General features: G+C 38.2%; 5 protein-coding genes across 8 annotated transcripts; 3 read left to right on the forward strand and 2 right to left on the reverse strand.

The window, feature by feature from the left end:
* The first annotated feature begins 385 nt into the window (after window positions 1-385).
* LOC137739117 (cytochrome b-c1 complex subunit Rieske-4, mitochondrial) lies at window positions 386-2,122 on the forward strand. Its single transcript, XM_068478611.2, has 2 exons — window positions 386-762; window positions 1,203-2,122. The coding sequence occupies exons 1-2, from the start codon at window positions 588-590 to the stop codon at window positions 1,844-1,846; spliced, it is 819 nt and encodes a 272-aa protein (XP_068334712.2). The 5' UTR covers window positions 386-587; the 3' UTR covers window positions 1,847-2,122.
* A 131-nt stretch (window positions 2,123-2,253) lies between these two features.
* LOC137739116 (protein COFACTOR ASSEMBLY OF COMPLEX C SUBUNIT B CCB1, chloroplastic) lies at window positions 2,254-3,902 on the reverse strand. Its single transcript, XM_068478609.2, has 4 exons — window positions 3,340-3,902; window positions 3,127-3,245; window positions 2,687-2,839; window positions 2,254-2,575 (listed from the first exon to the last, which is right to left on the reverse strand). Exons 1-4 carry the CDS (start codon window positions 3,754-3,756, stop codon window positions 2,389-2,391), a joined length of 876 nt encoding a protein of 291 aa, XP_068334710.2. The 5' UTR covers window positions 3,757-3,902; the 3' UTR covers window positions 2,254-2,388.
* Window positions 3,903-6,111: 2,209 nt separating this feature from the next.
* LOC137740952 (histone-lysine N-methyltransferase, H3 lysine-9 specific SUVH4) lies at window positions 6,112-14,663 on the forward strand. The gene is made up of 15 exons (XM_068480757.2): window positions 6,112-6,912; window positions 7,020-7,109; window positions 7,211-7,273; window positions 7,825-7,879; window positions 8,073-8,182; window positions 8,448-8,624; window positions 8,984-9,082; window positions 9,297-9,395; window positions 10,138-10,187; window positions 10,279-10,367; window positions 10,659-10,818; window positions 10,956-11,061; window positions 11,192-11,374; window positions 13,645-13,881; window positions 14,210-14,663. The coding sequence occupies exons 1-15, from the start codon at window positions 6,493-6,495 to the stop codon at window positions 14,321-14,323; spliced, it is 2,052 nt and encodes a 683-aa protein (XP_068336858.2). The 5' UTR covers window positions 6,112-6,492; the 3' UTR covers window positions 14,324-14,663.
* Window positions 14,664-14,965: 302 nt separating this feature from the next.
* Window positions 14,966-16,613, reverse strand: LOC137740953 (uncharacterized). The gene is made up of 2 exons (XM_068480758.2): window positions 16,155-16,613; window positions 14,966-15,949 (listed from the first exon to the last, which is right to left on the reverse strand). Exons 1-2 carry the CDS (start codon window positions 16,566-16,568, stop codon window positions 15,077-15,079), a joined length of 1,287 nt encoding a protein of 428 aa, XP_068336859.2. The 5' UTR covers window positions 16,569-16,613; the 3' UTR covers window positions 14,966-15,076.
* Window positions 16,614-16,801: 188 nt separating this feature from the next.
* On the forward strand, window positions 16,802-24,704 carry LOC137740951 (alpha-mannosidase At3g26720). Of its 4 annotated transcripts, none has more exons than XM_068480756.2 (27): window positions 16,802-17,361; window positions 17,442-17,616; window positions 17,712-17,831; window positions 17,969-18,052; window positions 18,137-18,208; window positions 18,292-18,405; window positions 18,535-18,635; window positions 18,713-18,806; window positions 18,907-19,074; window positions 19,172-19,261; window positions 19,732-19,797; window positions 19,900-19,956; window positions 20,316-20,535; window positions 20,652-20,791; window positions 21,061-21,129; window positions 21,220-21,279; window positions 21,415-21,486; window positions 21,913-21,960; window positions 22,064-22,183; window positions 22,456-22,521; window positions 22,926-23,038; window positions 23,174-23,258; window positions 23,494-23,604; window positions 23,677-23,772; window positions 23,874-23,921; window positions 24,029-24,097; window positions 24,191-24,704. In XM_068480756.2, the coding sequence occupies exons 1-27, from the start codon at window positions 16,970-16,972 to the stop codon at window positions 24,404-24,406; spliced, it is 3,066 nt and encodes a 1,021-aa protein (XP_068336857.2). In that variant the 5' UTR covers window positions 16,802-16,969; the 3' UTR covers window positions 24,407-24,704. The 4 variants fall into 4 exon arrangements, with proteins under 4 accessions (XP_068336857.2, XP_088556792.1, XP_088556795.1 ...); XM_088700666.1 differs by having other exon boundaries at window positions 16,831-17,361; window positions 20,646-20,791; window positions 21,220-21,291; XM_088700669.1 differs by having other exon boundaries at window positions 16,831-17,361; window positions 20,646-20,791.
* The last annotated feature ends 364 nt before the right edge of the window (window positions 24,705-25,068 follow it).

Here is a 25,068-nt window from a genome sequence, read left to right on the forward strand (position 1 = left end):
TTTTATAGGCACAGATGAAAGTGTTTGCTGCCTTGCTGCCAGCTAAGCTATAGTGTTCTAAAATGGTTGATATAGTCATCCATTACATCATTTAGTGGTCAGCCATCAATGTTTACAATAGACTTAAATTTGTTAATTTTTTAGCAAAAATAGAAGTTAGCACTCTTTGAGCATATGCGATGTGTTTTAGATTACTTTTACATTTGTCACTCGTGCTTGTTAATTTGTTTGATGACGTTGACCAAATGAAGTTATTTGTCCTTTTACATAGGTTAAATCGCAAAACTAAAATTTAGCAAAATAGAAAAGTGAATCGAATGGGATATGACGTGCCAAAATCAGGGCCGCCCGCTAAATATATCGACAACACGGTCGTTTCCCTATTGGGTTTGTTCCAAAATTCCAATTTGTCATCGCAAGAGAAAATTGGGTTTGCCCGTTTTTATTCTCTCTCTCTCTCTCTCTCTCTCTCCACAGGCAGCATTTGTACAGCGGCGAAGCCCAAATACCATTTCGCAGCGCAACAGTCGTAAACCTGAAAACCAGAACAATAATTACAAAAAGAAGAAAAATAAAAAGGGAAAAAAATGTTGAGGGTTGCGGCGAGGAGGCTTTCTTCTGTGTCCGCGTCGCCATGGAGGTCCAACCAGGCCGCCACCGCCTCCTCCTCTATCCTGTCCCGAAATCTCATCGACGGCCGTGACTTCTCCGATGAGCTCAGATCCGCCTATTTCACCCCTGACTTGTATCTTCCGTCCAGAGGTTAGGGTTCCCCTCATTTCTCTTCCTCTTTCGTGGCTACTGCTTATTTAGGGTATTTTCCCCAAATTCTTCCGCAGGAATCTGTTATTTAGGGTATTTCATCAGAATTTAATCGCTATTTTTTTGGGAATTGTTTGATACTATGCATTTTGGGGATGTGCAATTAGTTTAGTCTTATATTTAGCTGCCATTGATGCTGAATTTAATTCGCTACAATAATAATTCTGTATATTTCTGTTAAAATTACTTATAGAAGAAGAAAAGAAAAGACCAAGGAAAAAGGTCATGAAGCATCAAGTTTCAGTCTGAATGTAATTGGCTATTCGACGTCTTTAATAGCAGTTCCAAAGTTCACAGCTTTGAGTAATTATTCAAGTGTTGTGTCAATCAATGGCTTTTATTCTTATATTTCTCTTGCTCTAATTGATCCATTTCTTCAGGTTTTGCGTCTGGTTCACTGACCCCTTCTGGGGACAACAATCTAGTTCCAGACGTTCCGCCAACTGTGGCAGCTGTCAAGAATCCTAGTTCAAAGATAGTTTATGACGAGTACAACCATGAGCGTTACCCTCCAGGTGACCCCAGCAAGCGTGCATTTGCCTACTTTGTCCTCACAGGTGGTAGGTTTGTCTATGCTTCTCTGATTCGTCTGCTTATCCTTAAGTTTGTGCTAAGCATGTCAGCCAGTAAGGATGTTCTTGCCATGGCCTCGCTCGAGGTTGATCTCTCGAGCATTGAGCCAGGTTCAACTGTGACTGTTAAGTGGCGTGGAAAGCCAGTCTTCATCAGACGCCGAACTGACGATGATATCAAGCTGGCAAATAGTGTAGATGTTAATTCTCTCCGTGATCCGCAGCAAGATGCTGAGAGGGTTAAAAACCCTGAATGGCTCATTGTTGTGGGAGTCTGCACGCATCTGGGTTGCATTCCCTTGCCGAATGCTGGTGACTTTGGTGGATGGTTTTGTCCATGCCATGGTTCCCACTATGATATTTCGGGAAGGATCCGCAAGGGACCAGCACCATACAATTTGGAGGTACCCACCTATTCCTTCTTGGAGGAGAACAAGTTACTGATTGGTTGAAAACTGTCGTTTCTGGATGAGTTCTTTTTCATAAGTTAATCAGATAATGTCGAAGATTTGTTACAAACACTTTTGCTTTTACTCTCTTTCCCCCTTGGTGGTGTTTAGAAATAGGGTTTTCATATTATGTAACTCTCGCTGGGTGGTGTTGCTATGGATTGTCAATAAGTTGCCTTGGCTTTGCTGAGCATCAACCCTACCAAAAGCGCCAAACTTTGCTCAACTGAGGATTCTGTTATTTATTTGGTCATTTATGCATCAAGAAAACTTTACTTATCTGTTGCGGCTTATTATTATTGTTACCAAATTGCGTTATGGTGCTCTCTGCCTCGATCATTAGATGCTGTGTATGGATGAGGGATTGCAAAGTATCAAGGGATACGGGGGCTACTACGGTACTACGGAAGTAGTATGAATAGGTCAAATTGAATGATTGTGCATACATATCTCAAAATCTTTCAAGGATCTAATACAAGAACGGCTTCATTTCCTAGTACTCTGAGCAAAACATTGAATTTGACTACAGATATAGAGGTATTTCTTTATCTCCCGAATATGCCCTTAACATACACCATTCCTTTCTCACTCAGTTGAAGCTCCTTTCTCATTTGCTCTACCTGCTGATCATCCCCTTGAACGATGATCTCTGACTGCGCACCGTCGTCTATGACCATCATTTTGACCTTGATCTGCTCCTTTCGCGATGCTCGCTTCCAGTAATATGCGCCCCTGTGTTCCATTATGAAAACATCAGTACCTTTTTTGGTTTTGGAGCACACGTGCAATTTGACACGGAGAAGTGAAATGGAATTGAAGAGTGAGGTTGCAGGCAGTGCTTACGCCAATGGACTCAAGGCGGTGAGCAAAAACCAGTTATTGCCGAAATCAGGAACAGTTATGGTAAGAACAAGAGCTACACTTGCGAGGCTGATGCAGGTGCAAAAAATAAGCAATGCCGCTTGGCCTCGACTTGGAACCATCATGCCTTCAAACCTTCATACCATTCAAAGACAAGACATAAGTATTTGAACGTATCTACGACTACATAGATGTTTGAAAAAACTTCCTGCCAATGGCAGGCAAACAATAAAAACCGTAGTGCAAACAAACACACATCACATATGGAGATTTCAAAAAGAAAAAGATAACATATTATAGTTCATGGATAGCAAGCATGGTTCGTGACCTCGTCACTAATTCAATTTATGTTGAACGAAGAAATGGACGTCGACTTTCAAATTGAGTAAGTTGAATGTAGATAAGGTGGAGGTGGGGCTTACGTAATGGTCTCCCCTCTATCAGTGACCACAAAATTGTTGCGAGTGAAAAAGGATAAGATTTCCCCAGCGACTTGGCTTGGTGCCTTCTTCTCTTCACCTATAAACGTCTTTTGAACTACCTGAAATTCCACATATACGTACATATTAACAACTATAAGGGAAATCGAAGAGGAGGGCATAATTAATCTATACATGTAACAAGTGAAATTTGACCTTGGATTTAACAGAACGTTTGATGAGGGACCAAAGGCCAGGAACAGAGATGACGAAGAGACCCAGGGATGTGTAGTAACTGGCCAACGAATAACCCACGGCGCCTTCTGCAGCTCCAACCACAAACATGAGGGAGCTGCTGCTGGATGCGTTTAGTTGCTGCGGTGGTTCCAGTAAGAGTGGTACCAGATACGACGACGTACTAACAAGAGACTCGTGGAGGGAGCTCATCACCACCTCTCTCTTCTTGTTGGTTCCTAATGAACGCTGGCTCAGCCGCCATGGCTGCAGCTGCCTCTGCTGGTCATGGGTTACGTGGAGTATATTCAGAGAACGAGAACTAAGAGGATTTGAATGTGGGTGCAGAGGGGATGATAGCACTTTCGCTGCCATTGCTCGCTCGCTTGCTCCCTCCATCCCTCAAGAAAAAAGAGTAGAGACAGGTGGAGAGAGATAAGGATTTAGTTTTTCTGTTTACTAGCAGAGAGAGGCCAGGCTCTTCCTGTCTGTGGTCCTGTGGAGTGTGGAGGTCCAACTCCTACAATACAGAGTGAATTATATGTGAACGTGATAGACTGACCAATAGCCTAGCCAAGCAAACTGCCGGCTCCCTACAAACGAAATGGATAATGGACGTGTTGGTGTTTTGGGCCTATTCCCTCGCAAATGGCCCAAATCCATGAACGAAGAGGCAAGCAGGTACTAGAATTTATTTATCTTATTTTAAGAAGACATCTATCAAAATTGTCATATGTACTATCTGTCTGATATAAGTAAGGCCCACCAACATTGGTGGGCTCCATCTCCAGTAAAAAAGTAATATAAATGTGGTAACCATGATATTTTTGCACAAAAATCGACACACTTTTCAATACAAGTGGCCTCACATGATAGTAGAGCCCGCATTTATTAAAGAGTCGTCAAACAAATGTACCACTTCACTGTGTCCAAGTAGTTTTATTATAAACCAAATGCCACTCGATAAGGCCTTTCATTTTGGTAAGTTTGAGTTTCTACATATAAGATTAAAAACAACTCAAAGCAAAATTTCAAATCTTTCAATACAACGATATCTTTATATCAAAGAGTGAGGGTTTAGACCACTTGATGTGAATGCAAAATCTCACGTTCAAACACCAAATAGTACCAATAAAAAAAAAACACTTAAATTAGGTATGCGGCTTGTAGTTCAATAATAGCGCTTACCTTTGCATCAGATGTCCAAATTTGATTCACTGTCTTACACTATTGATTGTTTGATAATAGTTTAATAAATTATTAAATTAAAGGATATGCAAAAAGTATTACTGAATGGTAGTTACCTTCTCGTTGAATGATTTACATGTGTATTCACTAATGTTTACTACCATGAATGAAGTGGAAAGTAACAAGTATCATGTGTTCACTAACATTCAAATGAATAAAAAGTGGATAGGTCTCGATGAGTTTGTGTATGAAAATGAAGGTATCCTAAGTAAACATACCTTAAGAGCATATTTAACAATTTATCTAAATGTGACTCTTTAAATACAATTTTGTTGACCCGAATAGCAGTTTGAAAACTAAAATTTGTTGATTCACAAATTTGCTTCTGCATACTCCATTTTATATTACTTTCCATCATGTGAACCTTTTTCAATATTTCATTTTTGGGAAAATGTTAGACAACAACACGTTAGTATAATATAAAGAACATTTTAATTTAGAGAGTTTACGACATTTTCTAAATTTGAAAGCTTATGTGACAACTTTGTTTGTTTTTTTTATTTTTGAACAACATTGGACAGCTTTGTTGAAGCACAAAAGAATCTATGAGCACTTTAAAAATGATTTTATTTTTTATTATTTTTAAATATAAATTTGAGCACATATAACGAGGTATCCTTACTTTGTTTCTTTGAAAAACAAAGAGATAAAAAGTTTGTTTAGATGTGCTTTTAAAATGATTAAAAACGTTTTTCACCATATTTTTGAAAACAATCATTAGTAAAAATGCTAATAAAGCCTGGAAAATTCACTTAAAGTGCTTCCCGAAAGAATCACATAACATGTGTTTTTTGTAGAAAACACTTAAATGCTTTTAGAACCAAAAAATATTTTATCTAAAAGCATCGCTTTTAGTCATTTTAAAAACACATATAAATGAACCCAAAAATATTTTTATTTTCACATTTGCTCTGTTATTTTTTTCCTTTTTCAAATGGATGACGTTAAGGAGACCATGTTTTATAGATTATATATAAATGATCTCTCTGATAGATATATGAATCATAACATGAGTATGTTTTACCTCAATTAGAAAGATGATTTAAATGTGATTTACAAAAGCAAGTGACCATTCCTTACATGACGGCGTTAGTTTAAATTCTGCTAGCGATTAATCTAACATTTAATTTAATAAAAATTTATTGTTTGACAAAAGTAAAAATGTAATATACAAAATGAGGTGTTCCGACATTTTCCTTTTCAAAAGTTAATTGGCTACACATATCACACTGCAAATGAATTTGATCTTAAAAAATTACTTATCTAAATTGATAATGTATTTTATCTTAATTACCTATCTAACAATACCGTGCACTTACTGTCAAAGAGTATTGTATCTATTTTTTTTTTTTTTTTGAGGACCAAGAATATCCATAAACATATTTAAAACTTTATGTTACAATTTAATTATCTTAGAAAAATATCAGAAAAAGAATTTTACAAGTAAGGAAAAATATCCATAAATGTCTAAAATCTGACAATACACCAATTTACAAGGGAAAATGTATCTAATTATGGAAACTCTAGTTTCGATTTGACAAGAATACCCTTCCTTCCTCGGGAAGAGGCCAAATCTGAGGAGCGTTCAAGCCTCAAGCCTAAGTGAAGGGGAGGGAGGGAGGAATGGTGATGAAGGGGCGAGGGCGGGAATCAAGGCCTGTCCGTACTCTTCCGAAACCAGTACACGACAGTCAACAGTGACGCCAGCAAACCCACGAATACGCGCCCACGCTTCCCCACACACACACTTTCTCCCTCTCTCTCAGCTCCCTAAACCAGAGCTCTAATTTTCATGTGTGACTTGACGCCTCCTGATAAACCCTAGAATCTCAAGTTTTTCCCAAAATCACTCTCTCGCTTCTGCAGATACCTTCGAGTGAGTGAAAAATGGTGGTGAAATCTCTGGTTCAGATCTCCGCCGATGCTGAAGGAGGCGCTGACGCTGCAGACCCACATTCCAAAAACGAGATTTCTTCGCCGCGGCGAAGGAGAACTAGTTCTCGCCTTAAGGGCAAAGAGAAACCCCAGAAGCAACTCCTGATCCGCAAAAGAGTTGCATTACTTGATGAGCACAGAGACGGAGGGGAGCAAGACGGAAGGGGAGACGGAGGTAGCCTCTGCAAACGAGCCAATGTCGACGGTGGAAAAAGCTCCATTGCTAAAAACGAGGCTGGGGACGCCGGCTCTAACGGTGGTTTAGAAGGCGGAGCCAGCAAACCCACTGATTCTTCGGTTGAGAAGAGCGACCATGCTAAGGTCAAAGAGACCCTGAGGCTGTTCAACAAGCATTACCTTTATTTCGTACAGGTTTGTCCTCGTAAGGATTGAGCTCAGATTTTACCCTATTTGCATGTTTAAATGTTGAAAATGTTTGGGTAAGAAGTACGGTCAACTTTTAGAAATTTGATTCATAGGAAGAAGAAATGAGGTGCAGGAAAGTGGAGGCTGATAAGAAGGCCTCCAAATCCGCAAAAAAGGGCTCGAAATCTTCGAAAAAATCTAAGGTCGGTTTATTTTACTTACTCTTTTGCTTAACATGCATGTGGTCTCGAGACTGAGCATTTTGGTCTTTAATATGTTTCCCTAAATGAACAAATTTCTGCAGAAAGAGGCTTCCCCGCCAGAGGCAAAGGCGTCGAAACGACCTGATTTGAAGGCAGTATCCAAGGCAAGTCCAAATGATTCTTGCCTCATCACTGTCTTCTCATGATAGACATATTCTTTGTGTTTTCACAATGTCATATATTCTGAATTCAAATGATCTTAGGTGCAAGTGCTGTGCAGACATTTCTGTTTTGTAAAGTGATTCTGATGTACTATTCTTAGGAATTCTGAAGAAACATGAAAATCAATGGAACATTGGTGCTGGTGTTAATCGTTGTGACACGACTCTTGTTTTATGAGTTTCCTACTTGATATCAATATGATAACTTTGTTTTGTAAAAAGACTCAATGTTGTTTTGTAATAAGACTCAATGATGTTCCTTTTAGTGTCATTCTTGTTGATTGGGGAAATTTTTTTATTTTAATGCAATTAGCTTATCCTGATTTTGATGGACATGTTTGTCTTTCTTGTACCTTTCTTTAATAATAAAATTCGTGTTAGTGAGTAAAATAATGATGTTCCTGTTGGGAATATGATGGTCACATTCATGATTATAAGGTCTGATGTAATCTGCCCCTGTTTTTTTCTTGCCTTTAAATTATAATGTCTAGCAGATGATGGAGAGAAAAGAAATTTTGAATGCCACTAAAAGAATCGGAAGCATTCCAGGTTTGCGATTCTCACTTTGGTTGATTGTGCCTTTATGCCATGTGCTTTTATTGGTTTTGTTGACTGAAATACATTTTGGTTTGATTATGATATGTTTATGAGATTGATAATTGAAAACAGTTGCTTTTGAAATATGTACTCTTTTTTTTCGAAGATTTTTATTTGTGGGTGCTAAAGTTTCCCTTCCTGGCAGGTATTGATGTTGGGCATCAGTTCTATTCTCGGGCTGAAATGGTTGCTGTTGGTTTTCATAGCCACTGGCTGAATGGGATTGACTATATGGGGCAAAACTACGGCAAAGGGGTAATGCATACTTTTTCCTCTGTGGACTTGAAAACTTGAGAACGAACCTACAATTTTTTTTAATATAACTTGTATATTTATTTCATTATTAACAATTTAACATATTGTTGGGTGGGGAGGGGGTTGCCTCTACTGTGATTAGTATGTAATATACAAACATCCAAAACTGTTGATGTTGGTCCTCTTTTCTTTTGTTCGTATGATGTTCTAGTCTAAGTTGATAAATAAGAAGCAACTTCAGATTTTCCCCTTGTTGTTAATGCAGGAGTACAGTAACTACACATTCCCACTCGCAGTGGCCATTGTTATATCTGGCATGTATGAAGATGATTTGGATAATGCTGAGGATGTTGTGTATACTGGCCAAGGTGGTCATAATTTGACAGGTGATAAGCGTCAAATTCGAGACCAAGTTCTAGAACGTGGTAATTTAGCGCTCAAGGTGTGCATTTAGAGTCTTCTACCTTTTGTTTTACAATTTTGTTCTCCTTTTCCACTTGGAATGGTAGTTGTTTATACATTCAATGGTTCTTTTTATTGTTCGTCCTGTGTGTTTACAATGTGAGTTGGCTATATCAGAGTAGTTAACCTGTGTTGGTTTCTTGTTAATCTATAAATTAAACTGATAGTTATAAGTTCTCTGTTTAAATGTATGAGTTATTCTCTAACAAGGACCACAAGTAACGATTTGGTTTTTAACGGCAGACATGAGGATATCCAATTATCTGAACCTTTGGTCTATAGGTTCCAATCGATAATCACAAACAATCTAAAAATTTTATATGTTCTCACAAATTGCAGAATTGTGTGGACCAATGTGTACCTGTTAGAGTAGTTCGTGGCCATGATTGTAAAAGTAGTTATGTTGGCAAAGTTTACACTTACGATGGTTTGTACAAGGTAAAATTCTCTGAAGCATGTTGTTTACTATTTTTACTATTTGTTTTCTCTATATCTCACTAAAACCATAACTATCACTTTAATTATCAAGCACTACTTGTTTGTTGAACTTTCTGCTGATGTTAACAATGAAACAATTAGTCATGTAGTTGCAAATAAAGAAATGGTAGATCGACCTTTTTGCTTCTGACTAACTTTAACTTTCATTTTACAGGTTGTTCAGTATTGGGCAGAGAAGGGTCTTTCTGGATTTACTGTTTTTAAGTATCGTCTTAGGCGTATTGAAGGGCAGCCAGTGTTGACCACTAACCAGGTTATATATTTTTTCAGTAGTACTTTTTTTGCATCCTTTTCTCCATTACTGACAAGAAAAGCCTTATTTGAGGCAATTTTTTTTCCAAACTATGTGTAGAAATTCTTCTGTTATTAGTTAGCAAAAGGAGGAATTATTTTGTTTCGTCACCTAATCTGTAATTTTTTTATGTGCTACCATTTCTAAGTTATTACGATGGGATTAGTGTACATTCAGGAAATAAATATCTATCTTGATATTCATAATACAGGAGAGACTATTAGAGTTTACTTGAGTCTTATTTGGTACTATAAATATTCATAATAGGGTGCACCAGAGTCCTCTTTTTTCTTAGTCTGCTCTGGTGTCACATCATTTGAGGACAATTCTATTTTAATATCGGAAATTTTCTCACTTTGTTTTTTCCTAGCAAGCATGCTTTAGTCCTTAATGTATTTTGTTATGCTACTGCTGTTATTTTTAATTCCTCTGTTTAACTTTAACCAATGTTTTGGCCCTGCTTTTCTATTTCAATTTTTTTGCTCAATTTTGTTACTGTGCCTGTGCTCACAGTTGAACTAGATTGCATTATTATCTCTGGGTATGGTAATATATCTCAGTGGGTTATTCCTGTTTGTAGACTCAGAATTTCAGAATGTCTTGTCTCATTTTTTTTTTTTTTTGACATGTCTAGCATGGTGAATCAGTGAGCAACTATGTATTTGAGTTATTATTTTCTTTAACATACTCAATCGTTTAACAGGTTCAATTTATCAATGGACGTGTACCGCAATCTGTTGCAGAAATACGCGGGTATTTGGTGGAACACAGTTAAAACGTTAACATATTTTAAAACTCGTTTCAAATTGTAATTGTAATTACATTCTTTTGTTTTATTACTAAGATTGGTGTGTGAGGACATCAGTGGGGGCCAAGAGGATGTTCCCATTCCAGCTACCAATTTGGTTGATGATCCACCTGTTGCACCCACAGGCAAGTCAAATTATCAAATTATAGAAATTTTCCCCGTCTTGGATGCACATGTGCATCTGAATAAAATGATTTTTCCCTAATTATCATTGAGTTGTCAATCTCAAATTTTAACATCTCATTAATCATCTATTTCACACTACATGCATGATTGTGTCCAATTCCTAGATGTGGCGGTTGAACTTTTTCATGGACATGTGGTCTCCTCTAATTTGTTCAAACAGTCACTTGAATGATTTTCTATTCTATACTAAGGCAAGTACAATAATCTGGTGTCAAATTCTTAAATTTCAGGTTTCACGTATTGTAAGTCTATCCAAGTTTCGCAAAATGTGAAGCTTCCCACAGATGCCACTGGATGCAATTGCAAAGGTTCTTGCACAGACCCCAAGACTTGTGCATGCACCATGCTTAATGGTGATGATTTCCCATATGTGCAGCGTGATGGTGGCAGGTGAGCAATACATTAAACATGATACTGTATCAATGTATCTACATGAAATTTTGATATTAGATGCCTAATAGTTTTGGCTGATGTTATTGCTTTATGTTCTTATTTGAGGCTACTTTTGCTTATGTTTTATCTTCCAGATTAATTGAGGCGAAGGATGTAGTGTTTGAATGTGGTCCAAAATGTGGTTGTGGACTTTCTTGCATCAATCGTACTTCTCAGAGAGGGCTGAAGTATCGTTTTGAGGTGGTGTTATCGCTGCCACTTTGTTTGGTTATATGGAACTTAAACACATGATTACACAAATATCACTGCTTAGGTATTGTCAAAGTGTTGCTTGTTTAAAATGAAGGTTCTAAATATTGGGCATTAGCAGGTTTTCCGGACACCAATGAAAGGATGGGCTGTTAGATCATGGGATTTTATACCTTCTGGAGCACCAGTCTGCGAGTACATAGGAGTAATTAGAAGGACAGAAGATGTAGATAGTGCCTTAGAGAACTATTACATATTTGACATGGATTGCTTGCAAACGATGAAGGGGCTTGATGGAAGAGAGGTATTTCCACTGCAGCTGTATTCAACTTTCCAATATGAAATGCATTTGTCATTTTCAGTTTGAAGTCTCTCTGTGGCTTTCTGTACTGTTCGATAAAAGATCACATCTTTATTTATTTATTTTTTTTTTTGAGAAGAAACTATAACAGTTTATTAAAAAAGAAAAGTGAAATACACAGAAGTGGATAAGAAATCCACCAAGAACAGAACAAGAAAATCTCTCAAGAGGATCTGATTACAAGTAGGAAAACCTCAACCAAAATCACTTTACAACTGCTAACATATTCCACAGTATGTGAGAAAGAGAGTAATTCTTAAAATCATTCGAAACTGAAGCCCAGAAGGCTGCCCAATATCTTACTCTTCCCCATAGATCTGCTACCCCCACACCTGTATAATCCTCAAAAATTCTTTTTGTTATGCTCCAACCAAATGTTCCAAAAAACTGCCGACACTAGACAACCCCACAAAGCTTTAGCTTTCCTCCCAATTCCTAGAGCCTCAAAATTGGTGCTTAGAAGCTCGAAACAACCCTTTGGAATGACCCCACTAACTCTAACCTCCTGAAACAATTTCCACCACAGTTGAATCGTGTAAGAACAATGAAGAAAAATGTGGTTAACACTCTCCTCCTTAGCTTTACACAAACTGCACCAATGGGGAGAGAAGCAAATAAAAGGACTTCTCCTTTGAATTTGATCACAAGTGTTGAGCTTCCCAATAGCCACTAGCCACACAAGAACTTTGACCTTCGGAGGAACTTTTGATTTCCAAATCTGAGAAGAGGGTGGAAAATGTTGCACAATCCCATTGTTGCTCAAGAAAGAGCGATAGGATTTGCAAGTGAACAATCCTGATAATTCCAGTTTCCACCTTCTATCATCCGCTCTCGATTGAGACAAGCGAACATTTTCCACTTTCTGTAATAATCTAGCCGCCTCTTCTATCTCCACCTCGTTCAAATTTCTCCTGAAATCAAAATTCCAGCTCAAAGAATTGATAGAAAGATCCACAAAACTTGCGATGTTCTGGTTGTGCATTCTCGATAGCAAGAATAATCTAGGAAATTGTTCTTTCAATGGTCCCCCTTCCAACCAACCATCCTCCCAACACCTCACCCTCTCCCCGTTGCCCACCTCAAACTTGCAACATTGTAGAAACGATTGGAGACCACACGAAATATCTTTCCAGGGGCTTCGACTTGAACCCCGCAATGGAGGATTTGCATTCCACCCATTATCCTGCAGCCCATACTTGCTTCTTATCACCTTGTGCCAGAGAGAATTTGGTTCCTTTGGGAATCTCCACAACCACTTAGCCAATAACGCTTCATTCTGATTCCTCAAATTCCCCACACCTAAACCCCCTTCCTCCTTACTTTTAATAACTATCTCCCATTTCACCAGGTGGTTTTTCTTTCCTTCCTCCACCCCCTCCCAAAGAAATCCTTTCATTAGTTTTTCTAGGCGTCCAATCACCCTGCAAGGAATTTTGAACAAGGACATGTAGTAGATTGGCAAGCTTCCCAAAACAGATTGAATCAAAGTTAATCTGCCTCCTCTGGATAAGAAGGCCTTCTTCCAACTTTGAAGTCTTTTTTCCATTTTTTCTACCACTGGATCCCAAAACGTAAGTGCTCTTGGCCTACCCCCAAGAGGGAGACCCAAGTACTTTATTGGCCAACTACCCACCTCACAACCCCAAGAATCTGCCAACCTTTTTAATTTCTCACAATCTGAGTTTATTCCAGCCAAAGAACACTTTGCTTTGTTGATTTTCAACCCTGAAACAGTACAAAATAAATTGATAGCTTTAAAAACCTAGTGCATGCGAACTGAATCTCCTACTTGGTTTCTGCATGCATGAATTAATTATCTCGGTAGGTAATGCTTGTTCTGATATATTTTTAAGAATTGTTGATGATGGTTTATATTTTGGCTTTAATGTATGGAAGAATTTAATCACAAAGTTTTTGTATGTAGAAACAAACTTGAGAATGAAATGTTGGCAGAGAACGACTATTTTGTAAACTTGTAGTTGTCAGAACATGAGACTATTTTTGGATGAACACTGCCCACAAGTGGCTTTCTATCTAACTACGTCACCTTCATGACCATGTGGATCTGTGTGAGGAAACAGCCGTTTGTATATTTTCTGTTAAACTCAATTACACTCTGCCATTTCATATGACATCTTTCTTTGTCAATTAATGTATTTTGATCTTGCTGAGGGGCACCCCAGAGATATTTGTCTCATTTATCTTTTTGACAGAGGCGATCACAAGCTGTATCCATACCAGCCGTTCATTCACTGGAGAGACCTGATGATCAGAGCTCTGATAGCGGGCCAGAGTTCTGCATTGATGCAGGTTCAACTGGAAACATAGCAAGATTTATAAATCACAGTTGTGAGCCCAATCTGTTTGTCCAGTCTGTGTTGAGCTCACACCACGACTTAAAACTAGCTCGGGTGATGTTGTTTGCTGCGGACAACATACCTCCTTTGCAGGTCCCTCTTTCTCTCTCTCTCTTTCTCTCGGTCATTTTCATCATCAGTCAATCTTGTTTGTTTGAGGTTGAAAATGTGAATGTTCTGAGATAAAAATGCTGGTAATATTTTTAAAAGGAGTAATGTGTTGTGTGTTTATGAACTTTGTAGCCAACAAGGTTAATGTCTTGGTGCTTTAAATTCTGTTGATTTTAGGATCCTGATATGAATTTGTTCTCTGTTGGATGCGCTTGGAATCTTCTTTATGTGGACTTTAACTGCGAGTTCCAGTGCTTGGATCTTAAACTTAATTTTGGAGTGGCTGACATTATTGTTGGATTTATGACAGGAGCTCACGTATGACTATGGCTATGCCCTTGATAGCGTCTTGGGTCCCGATGGGAAAGTGAAAAAGATGTTCTGCCATTGTGGTGCCGCAGGTTGCAGGAAGCGCTTATTCTAGGTGATGAAACTGCTATTTAGACTCTTGACTTTGCAACAACTCCAGGTTATGGGTTTATTGTTGTATTCTTCTGTAATTCCGTCGGCTGATCTAACCTCTACGCTTTGGGAGATTGTGCTTCAAATGCACAGAAAAGGCACATGTCAAACCATGGACACATTTTGTAACTCACATGCCCAGAGAGAAAATTGAATTGAAATATCAATATTTCGGTCAAAAACTAGCAACCTTGCATTCACCCCCGTTCCCCTTGTCTGCTCTTTTGGGCATATATATGGGAATGGGCTGGGGTAACGATGCATTCTACTCATCTGATATATCATCGATCCAGATTTCCTAATTTATTTATTTATTTTTGTTGATTTATTTATTTATTTATTTTTGTTTTGGCCAAGTCGATCTTAGATTCCCTCGGGAGTCCAGACAAGTAGATTTCTGTGCAATGTGTGAAGGCATTGGTTATTTCCGGCATGAAAAAGCTGCTCCCCGGACTGCTCTTTATTTTCCTTGTCTAGAAAAGTTTAATTCTTGCTTGAATATTATTTACCCTTCCTTAACAAGGGACTTGGAATTAGGTTCTATCGTTCCGGAAATTATCACGCAAATCACATAGGGGGTTATGAAGAAGAAAGAGATGCTAAATTGCAAACCAGTAACCATTTGTTAGAGAAATACATCATTACATAACACGAACACGAAAATCGCAGTTAACTCCGAAATGTCACACGTCCGTCTATCAGTGAAAAAAATTATTCACTCATCCAATTCCAAACTGGTTTTTGTCCGGTATTGGCGTCCAGTTCTCCGTATACTGCTTCTTCCATCCGTTGCTGTATCCGGTTCATCTTCCTCCATTGCGCAAACATCTTCATTATCCTCCGCTGCAATGGCAAGTGGCATCACTTTGCAAGCCACAGATTCCCTACGATCACCTCCCGGTCTCTCTGACTCCCCATCGTATTCCATCATTACAGCATCACTTGATTTCTTTCTCGGTATAAATGTGACAGGTTTTGAAAGATCAACAGAAGCATCCTCAGCCTGTGGTTCCATAGAATTTGATTTCCTCACCAGATTAAGGAAGTCCATAGAGGCTTGCTTGTTAGACTCCTCATCTACGTCAGCTAATGAATCAAACGTATAATGCGTATATCTTGAAGGATTTCGTATATAATCCGGAACTGTAGGATTTTCATTTGAATGAGTTTCTACAGTAACATCTTTGGCTCCCTCACCCTCTTCATCTTCATTACTTTTGCAGTTGGAGTCAAACCGGACACGTTTTTGTGTTTTAGACGAGTCTAACTGATTATCATTCTTCCTCTTCAGAATCGACTTCGGGTTGGGTGCATCTTCAGAGATGTTTTCAGCAGCTATGGCAGATGGTGCGCGGTTCCCAGAAACCCTGAGGGAGTCAATTTTTTGAGTTGCTTCAGCATCTTGTTGGAGCCTAATCTTAGCTGCCAGGTGATTGGCACGTGGGTCTCTAGTGAAATCCTTGATGGAACTAGGAACCTCATCTTGAGTGTCTATGTCGATACCATAGTCGTTGACATCCCTCATATACAAGCGATCTCCAGCGGTTTCCTTGCCAACAGCCACTTTGTCATATCCATCTTCCTCATCCTGCATACACAAGAAAAATACAGGTTAGGTTAATACAGGCAGTCCCAACCCTCAATCATCATTACAATTTGATTCAGCACTTATTTAATGTTCACAGGAATTAGGATCAATCAACATTACGATACTGATTTCGGATTTGCTCATACATCGAATTACACTACATAGTGATGGCATGATAATCTAATCAAGATAGAATGATAAATACCTCGAAGTCGAGAGTACAGTCCCAGCCGATTGAGGATTTAATTTCCCACTCCTCTTCGTTGTAGTCGTCTGGCTTGGGCTTTGTTGCAGGCTGACTGGAAGAAGAAGCAGATGCCTCTTCCTCCTCGTCTTCTTCTTTGTCTTCCACGTCGTCGTCAAGGTCTAGAAGGTCCTCCTCCACGTCGTCACTGAAATCATTCTTTGACTTTTGCTTTGATTTTGAGTAGAAGGGTAGGGGTTCAGCTTCGGGTTCAGGGCTGCCCTTGTCTCTGTTCCATTCCCTCCTCTCCATTTCCTCGTCTGTTAGGGACCATAGCGAACTCAGGGACGACGGTGGACCGCTCGATGGCGACGGCGACGAACTGGCGAGTGAGCCGAAGATTTTGCCTACCCGAACCCTAAACGTGTCTTCCATGGTTGGGAATTCGAATTCTGAATTCTGAAAATCTCGATTAGGGTTTAAATGGGAAACCTATGGATTGCACCGACCATACTACAACGGCACATCCCGATTTGAGTGGGCCTAATCCAATTTTGGGCTACTATATTGGAGATTGCCATCAATAGCCTGTGGGTTAAGTATGGGCTGGACTTGTCATAGGATAAGTGAAAAGAAAATTACGTGTATATCCGTTGGCAATTAAAAAATAATTAAAACCATACCATCACTTTCATGATCATCATCATTAAAATGACATGCGCGGGACCTCCGGTACAAGACAAGAGAAGAAGTTCTCGCTTTCCGGTGAAGCAAGAGAGACCGATCGCTTATTGATATGCTCTTTCAGGCAATCTCTGAGAAAATAATTTCAGTATATGGCTTCTACCGCTACGGCGTTGTTGCTGTTCACGGCGGCGACGGCGGTCTTATTGGCTGGGTTACCGGGAGCAAAATCGGAGTACATAGCTTATAACACGACGGCCGGAATTGTCCCCGGAAAAATCAATGTTCATTTAGTTCCCCACTCTCACGACGACGTCGGGTGGCTTAAGACCGTTGACCAGTACTTCGTAGGCGCCAACAACTCAATTCGCGGCGCTTGCGTTCAGAACGTCCTCGACTCTGTAATTTCGGCCTTGCTGGAGGAGAAGAATCGGAAGTTCATCTATGTCGAGATTGCATTCTTTCAGAGATGGTGGAGACAGCAAAGCCCGGCCTTGAAGGCTAAAGTCAAGGAGCTGGTCAGCTCTGGTCAGCTCGAGTTCATGTAAATGTTTCTTTCTTTGCACATTTTTTTAAACTCAATTGTTAAATTCTTAGAAGCATTTTTTGGTTTGGGTATTGAAGAAATGGAGGAATGTGTATGCACGACGAGGCCACCCCGCATTACATGGACTTGATTGATCAGACAACTTTAGGCCATCAATTTATACTGAAAGAATTTGGTCAGGTTCCTCGAGTCGGCTGGCAGATTGACCCTTTTGGCCACTCTGCTGTTCAAGCTTACCTGCTTGGTGCTGAGGTATGACATGTAATCTACCCACTTGTTCTTTCATCAATCATCGCATATTGGCTTATTGCAATTGGAACTTACTAGAAAATCAATGCTCATTGCAGTTAGGATTCGATTCCCTCTTTTTCGCTCGAATAGATTACCAAGATAGAGCTAAGCGACTCCAGGATAAGACTCTTGAATTTATATGGCAGGGTTCTAGATCCCTTGCTTCATCTTCGCAGGTCATCTTTCTTTAATTTCCACTGTATTCAACTTGATAACACACTTTTATTCATCTGTTCCTAAACCACATTTATAAAAATGTACTTTCAGTTATTTAGAATTCATTGGCTCTCTGTGTTGCAAAATTCAATTGCAGATTTTCACAGGCATTTTCCCCAGACATTATGATCCCCCTGATGGTTTCGTGTTTGAAATAAATGATGTGTCACCCCCTATTCAGGTACGTCTCATAAAAGGTTCATACAATGCATTTTTTATTTCTCAAGTCTCGAGCTCCTTTTTCACTTGGGAAATTTGTTTGAAGGATGACGTTCTCATGTTTGACTACAATGTTCAAAAGCGAGTCAACGACTTTGTTGCAGCTGCTTTAGCACAGGTAGGGCCTAAAACAATTTTTTCCCTCTGGCTTCTCTTACTTGATTATCAGTTGCATTCAGTAAAGAATTTTTTCCCCTTTAGGCTAATGTGACAAGAACAAACCATATTATGTGGAACATGGGGACAGATTTCCGCTATCAATATGCAAATTCATGGTTCAGGCAGATGGACAAATTCATTCATTATGTCAATCAGGTACTTATAGTACGGCGTCTAGACAATGAATGTACCAAGAAGACTTGAAGTTCATATTGTTTCATCCCAGCCTTTAAACTATGAGATTGTAAATGATAATTTGAAAATTTGATTTCATTTGGAAAATAGGATGGGCGTGTCAATGCATTGTATTCAACCCCATCAATCTACACTGATGCAAAATATGCAACAAATGAACAATGGCCTCTAAAAACTGATGATTTCTTCCCGTGAGTTTAACAAATCTTTCCTTTTAATCCTACGTATCATACATTTCTGTCTTTGTATTAAAAGGTACCAATTTCAGGTATGCAGATAAACCTAATGCATATTGGACTGGTTATTTTACAAGTCGTCCAGCCCTTAAAGGTTATGTCAGAAGTATGAGTGGTTACTATCAGGTAAGATCTCCCGTCTCTTTTTGTGATGTGGTTCTAGTTTCAAGTAGGTTGGTCCTTATAGGTTTTCTAACCATTATTGCTTTCCTTGTTCTGCTATTAGGCAGCTAGGCAATTGGAATTCTTTAGAGGCAGAATTGATTCTGGGCAAAATACTGATGCATTAGCTGATGCTTTGGCTATTGCTCAACATCATGATGCAGTTAGTGGTACAGAAAGACAGCATGTTGCTGCTGATTATGCAATGCGTCTGTCAATAGGCTATTTACAGGTCAAAGTCACTTTCTCTTCCAATGTTCCCATTACACTTTTTCTTATCGTTGTTGGTATTTATTTTAATTTAATATGTAAATCATATATTCATATAGGCTGAAAAGGTGGTTGCTTCCTCTCTTGCTTACCTTTCCAAGTCAGAATCAAGATCCGGACAGGAGCAAACTGTCACAAATTTTCAACAGGCAATATATTTTTAAACTTAGCACAAATTTCTTTTATACTCTGAAGGTTGAAAAGTGTGTGCACTGACTCTTTATAAAAAAAGTGAAATTTGAAAAGTTTGTGCACTGGAAGAGTAGACAAACTACGTACAGTGGTTTAATTTAAAACTTGTATGTGCATGTGTATCTTTTATGCATACTATGCTAGCAAATCCTTATCCACAAGGGGTAAAAAGGCATTTGAACCATTATATCCTTTCTTTTTTGGTATTTTGGTGAAAATTTGACAGGGCCAGGACATAAACCAGTTGGTAGCCACACCTCTCCTGTGAACAGGAGATACCAAGTTCAAATGACCCCTTCCCCAATTGTCATAACGTTACTATTTTTTTTATAAGATCATAGCTTTACTTATGAAATCTCTTTTGTACATTATTTTCCAAGAACTGAGTTGAGCATCTATTTAATCCAGCTTATTGATTTGTTGGCAGTGTCCTCTCCTAAATATTAGTTATTGTCCTCCATCAGAAGCTGTCTTGTCTGATGGAAAAAATTTGGTAAGCATACTATAACTTCTTAAGCTGTATGCTTATGTCAAACTGAAGATTTAGAACTGGCCTTTCATACCACTTTAACATCATACGGAATCCTCCTTCCAGGTTGTTGTTGTCTACAATCCACTTGGTTGGAAGAGAGAAGAAGTGATACGTATCCCCGTGAGTACTAATTTTACTTATTCTTTCTTCCCTTAACCTTTAACGATGTGCTTATTGATATTATATCTCATCATTGTCTCTTATTTACAGTTTTAATGTTAATCAAGTCTTCTTATATCGTCCATATCTTCCATCATCCTTTTGCTTTTCTTAGAGCCATGACGTGCATTTCTAGCAACTTACGATGACAGTCACCATCCTGTACTCTGTTTAATAATCCGATAAATGTAGATGTTGTATCATCTGAAAGAGCCGTCTTTTTTATGGATTAAATTTTACAGTGCTTGTTGGAAATTAACATAACCTTAAAATTTGATTGTCACTTTTATGTGGTTGACTGCAACACAAATTTGTTGTAGATTTCCTATGAAAAGGTTACTGTTCAGGATACCAGTGGAACAGAAATTGAAGCTCAGCTTCTACCCCTATCAAACGCTTCTTTGAGGTTAAGGAGTTACTATGTTAGAGCATATTTGGGTAAAACTCCGGGTGAACCACCCAAGTATTGGCTAGCATTTTCAGTGACAGTACCACCAATTGGTTTCAGTTCTTACACTGTCTCAATTGCAAAACAGACAGGTTAGTAATGCCACTTACATTGTAATGCATTGTTCATCTAAAGCAGAACAAATTTATCTTGCCCTGTCACACTAGCAAAACATGTTATCTTATATTATTTTACTTTTGAGATAAAGGTCGTGGTTCAACTGTCTCCAAAGTATACTCGTTAGAGAGAAGTATGAATAAGACCATAGAAGTTGGGAAAGGAAGTTTAAGGCTGCATTATTCTGTAGATGAAGGAAAACTTGCTCGTTATGTTAATAGCAGAAGTCAGGTAGGCTTATGTTTTTTTTCCTCATACTTTTATGTTGAGTTAATATCATTTTCTTTATCCCTTGGTGTCTCTTTTGTAGTCTAATAGCATGCTTACTGCATAGTTTTGACACTGCATAAAAGCATAAGTTTATAGTTTCATTTCCTTTTCCTTTTCATGTTCCCCCATTCGTATGTATGTCTTTGAATCTTAATTTTCACTTAATGCGACTTTCTGATTGATGTATCAATAATGCTAACATTTGTTGTGTAATATATTTTTAATTGAAGGTTACATCATCTGCTGAACAATCATATAGTTATTATAGTGGAAATGACGGGACTGACAAAGATCCTCAGGTGGTAACATACAAAATATCTTGTAGCTTTCATTGTACTTCAAATATTTTTGTGATTGATTATCATTTGGGATTTTAATTCTTTCTGAAGGCGTCTGGGGCATATGTGTTTCGACCAAATAGCACAGTTCCTATACAGTCTGAATGGAAGGTAGTCAAATATGTTAGCACTTGACCAAACTTTTTGTTGATGAAGAATGATCTTTTGCTCCTGATTTTTTTTGTTTTTTCAATTTAGATGAACTGAATGACTGAGGTTAAGCAAAATTTTAACCTTTTTTTCCAGGTTCCTCTAATTGTCATGCGGGGTCCAGTTCTAGACGAAGTACATCAACAGCTCAATCCATGGGTATCTCAGGTGATTCAATTGGCAAAGAAAATGTAGCTGATGCTCTATGTTTATCAGCGGACCTTCTTAACTTTTGCAGTTCCGATTAATTAAGAGACAAATGTTATGGCCCTTACTCTAGATTTTCCTCTTTTTTTCAATTGCATGAGAAATTCTGTAAAAAGTTTACCAAGGTGCCTTGATCAAAAATCTTTTGGGTGTCATGCAATGTACATTAATTGAGGTTTTGCAATTTTCCATTTGAATAGGTGAACTTTAGTGTAATGGTTTTATTTGATCCTATAATACTCTTCTTTTTGGTGCATGCACGACACTTAAACAATACGAGAGTGAGTGAGTTTTTACTGAGGAAGTGCACTTGTTCAAATTTTTTTGGATAGTAACTATTGCAGAACAAGTTGGTACTTATATTAACATAATGCCACGCACAAACAGATTACAAGGGTGTACAAGGAAAAGGATCATGCTGAAATTGAGTTCACTGTAAGTTTATGGTTGTGTACTGATGTAGTTAAAAGATAAACAAATTTTCATGTTGTGGTTATTATAGAACTTGTCTTTTTAACTGTTATGGTCATCACTTTAGATTGGGCCTATACCCGTGGATGATGGGATTGGGAAGGAAATCACAACTCAAATTACAACAGCTGTGAAGACCAATAGGACATTCTACACAGATTCTAACGGCCGGGACTTCATTAAACGGGTATTTTGATACTTGTTACCGCTTAGATCTTATTGTTTGATATACTGAGGTCTTGGAAGTTTTAGTTGCATTATTTATCACTGTGACAAATACGGGAACATCCTATTTTGATGTTCTCACAATAATTCTTAACCTGTCTATTTTGCCAAGTTTAAATTTCATGGATGGATAACCCATTAGTGATATCTTGGAAGCTGCATTATGCATTAAGTTTGTTTTGGATTAAATAGTGTTTCAGGTTAACTTAATTTATTCCCTTCAATGACTGGCAGGTTCGAGATTTCAGGACAGATTGGGACCTACAAGTGAACCAACCAATAGCTGGAAACTATTACCCTGTATGCTTCCTTCTGTGGCACACTTCAACTTTGATCTATTATGATTGCAGTCCATACAACTGGAGTATGCATTACTATTAGAGGATCTCTTGCTCTCTATTTCCTCAGTTAAGCCAAAAGCTACCTATGGCCTGTTAAATTAAACTTTTAAGCTTGACATTGTAATACAATTTTCAATCCAATCCAATCCCATGATACACGATGTAGCTTGGCTCAAGTGATTAAGTGTTGTTTCAGGTTATATAAACCAAAGATGTTGATTTAGGTAGGAATAAACCTTTAACGCAAGAGCCAACCCACTCCATGCCATCCCTCTCTCATTTATGTTAACCCCATTTGAGCTTGACTTGAATCTGATATTCTCCTCATCTTTTTTACTTTTTCTCCTTTAATCATTTTTTCAGATTAATCTTGGAATTTACGTTCAAGATGGCAGTACAGAAGTTTCAGTCTTGGTTGATCGTGCAGTGGGAGGAACTAGCTTAGTAGATGGTCAAATAGAGCTGATGCTCCACAGGTGTCCATGGATTTTGCTTTCTTTCTATTTGAGGAAATAAATATAATGCTCGTTATTCTACCGTAATGCATATTACTAAATTATTAGGATTGCTTGCATTGTTGTTATCTCTAGTATGCTTCTGTTGTTTTGTAGGAGGTTGCTTCATGATGATACCCGAGGTGTTGGTGAGGTACTGAATGAAACAGCTTGCATCCCTGAGAAGTGTGAAGGTTTAACTGTAAGTATACCTCTTGAGCTACATCCCCACGCATGTTTATCATAGCATATAATTATTATTTTACCCCACCAGCTTGGGATGGGAAAAATTTGACATTCAATCGTACGGATCTTTTTAAAGACAATTAGTTTAGAGCTGGCATTCAAAGAAAGACCTCTTCCTCCATTCTCCATTCAACGGTTTTCTTCAGCATAACATGATATAGAAATCATATTGGCGAAATGCAATTGTGCAGATCCAAGGGAAGTTTTATGTGAGGATCGATAATCTTGGAGAAGGTGCTAAGTGGCGTCGCACGCTTGGACAAGAGATAAATTCTCCGCTTCTTTTGGCCTTCACAGAACAGGTGAGGAAGTGCTTGAAGTTGATCAAGTGCTATTATGCCACGATGCTCAAATGGTGAAATTTCTTCTTGCAGGATGGAAATGATTGGGTGAATACTCATGCATCGACTTTCTCTGGAATTGATCCTTCCTATGCTTTACCAAACAATACTGCTGTCATAACACTCCAGGTATTTCAGGGGATGCATTATGGGCATATTTCTGATATCAGTACTCCACTCCACTCTACTCAATATTGTAATATGGTTTGTTGCTTTTCTGAACATTGCAGGAACTTGAAAATCGTGAAGTACTCCTCCGGCTGGCTCACCTATATGAGGTCTCACTTTCTCTTTTACTCTTTTTGGTTTTAGTTCGCACTAAGTTTTCACTTCAGTGCTAGATATTCGAATTCATAATTTTTGTGGCTGTTTGATATATTTGAAGATTGGAGAAGACAAAGACTATTCTGTACTGGCGAATGTGGAACTAAAGAAGTTGTTCCCAACAAAGAAGGTAAAAGCAATGGATAAGCACTTGATTCCCGGTACTGAAATTGAATGCTCTTTCTTTTTAGTGAATGATTAACTTGGTTCTATTATTTTTCAGATCAGCAAAGTAACAGAGATGAGTTTGTCAGCCAATCAAGAAAGATCCGAGATGGAGAAGAGGAGGTTAGTATGGAAAGTAGAAGGTTCCGGCCAAGAGTTCAAGGTTGTGAGGGGTGGACCTGTCGACCCTGCAAAACTGGTCGTGGAACTAGCCCCAATGGAAATACGCACTTTCATTGTCGACTTTGATCACCTCCGTACGTATGGTTCGTGAAAATGAAGCTTTGTGCCTCTCGTACAATTGCATCGGAGTTGCGTTTTGAGGGTGTCTGAGTGTTCCAAGGGACACTCAGTCCTTGTTGTAGAGTTGTTTAGTAAATGTATCTATAGCGTAGTAAGAATCTCTATATGAAGGGAGACTGGTAGTTTGGTTAAATTTCCACAATATGTTATAAACAAGATGGAACCTTTGTTTGAGAGTGCTTAAATGTCTTGTTTTGTGAGTGAAAAAATGATAAGTGACATTTGTTAAAGTGAAAAGTTCCAAATCAAATATTGCTAGTTAATACTTACTACGGTGAGTACTTTATTATGCATTTTTTAATTTGGCCAATTAGAAAAAGGTCCTTGTTTTTTTTTTTTTTTTTTTTTTAAATTTTAATTCTAAGAAAAATTATTGGTATAATACTTGAATACCCACTATGTATATACTCATCTTTTGATTTGGTCAAATTAAAAAGTATTACGTGTTTTTTATTTTTAAAGTTGAACAAAAATCAGTAAATAATAAAATAGGCGTTAAAATATCATTGAATAAAAAAATAAAAAACATAGTAAATACTTAACTTTGAGTGTCCAAGTCCTACCGTTTCTCGAAGTTTTGATTTTTGAAGTGAAAAAAATGTATTTGAAAACTAAGAAATAGAATCTCCTTAT

Source organism: Pyrus communis, chromosome 9 (genome assembly GCF_041283825.1).
Source record: "Pyrus communis isolate YQ-2024b chromosome 9, ASM4128382v1, whole genome shotgun sequence".
In the NCBI taxonomy this organism is placed as follows: domain Eukaryota; kingdom Viridiplantae; phylum Streptophyta; class Magnoliopsida; order Rosales; family Rosaceae; genus Pyrus; species Pyrus communis.

Excerpts from the sequence above, each read along its gene's own strand:
- LOC137740952 (XM_068480757.2), top strand. The coding sequence starts at position 6,493 with ATGGTGGTGAAATCTCTGGTTCAGATCTCCGCCGATGCTGAAGGAGGC. Across the intron at positions 7,274-7,824 it reads ATTTGAAGGCAGTATCCAAG|ATGATGGAGAGAAAAGAAAT; the intron begins GCAAGTCCAAAT and ends AATGTCTAGCAG. Across the intron at positions 13,882-14,209 it reads ACAACATACCTCCTTTGCAG|GAGCTCACGTATGACTATGG; the intron begins GTCCCTCTTTCT and ends GATTTATGACAG.
- LOC137740951 (XM_088700666.1), top strand. The coding sequence starts at position 16,970 with ATGGCTTCTACCGCTACGGCGTTGTTGCTGTTCACGGCGGCGACGGCG. Across the intron at positions 17,617-17,711 it reads CTTACCTGCTTGGTGCTGAG|TTAGGATTCGATTCCCTCTT; the intron begins GTATGACATGTA and ends TGCTCATTGCAG. Across the intron at positions 18,807-18,906 it reads GTATGAGTGGTTACTATCAG|GCAGCTAGGCAATTGGAATT; the intron begins GTAAGATCTCCC and ends TTCTGCTATTAG.
- LOC137739116 (XM_068478609.2), bottom strand. The coding sequence starts at position 3,756 with ATGGAGGGAGCAAGCGAGCGAGCAATGGCAGCGAAAGTGCTATCATCC. Across the intron at positions 3,246-3,339 it reads AACGTTCTGTTAAATCCAAG|GTAGTTCAAAAGACGTTTAT; the intron begins GTCAAATTTCAC and ends GTGGAATTTCAG. Across the intron at positions 2,576-2,686 it reads ACCGCCTTGAGTCCATTGGC|GGGCGCATATTACTGGAAGC; the intron begins GTAAGCACTGCC and ends AATGGAACACAG.
- LOC137739117 (XM_068478611.2), top strand. The coding sequence starts at position 588 with ATGTTGAGGGTTGCGGCGAGGAGGCTTTCTTCTGTGTCCGCGTCGCCA. Across the intron at positions 763-1,202 it reads CTTGTATCTTCCGTCCAGAG|GTTTTGCGTCTGGTTCACTG; the intron begins GTTAGGGTTCCC and ends CCATTTCTTCAG.
- LOC137740953 (XM_068480758.2), bottom strand. The coding sequence starts at position 16,568 with ATGGAAGACACGTTTAGGGTTCGGGTAGGCAAAATCTTCGGCTCACTC. Across the intron at positions 15,950-16,154 it reads ACTGTACTCTCGACTTCGAG|GATGAGGAAGATGGATATGA; the intron begins GTATTTATCATT and ends TTGTGTATGCAG.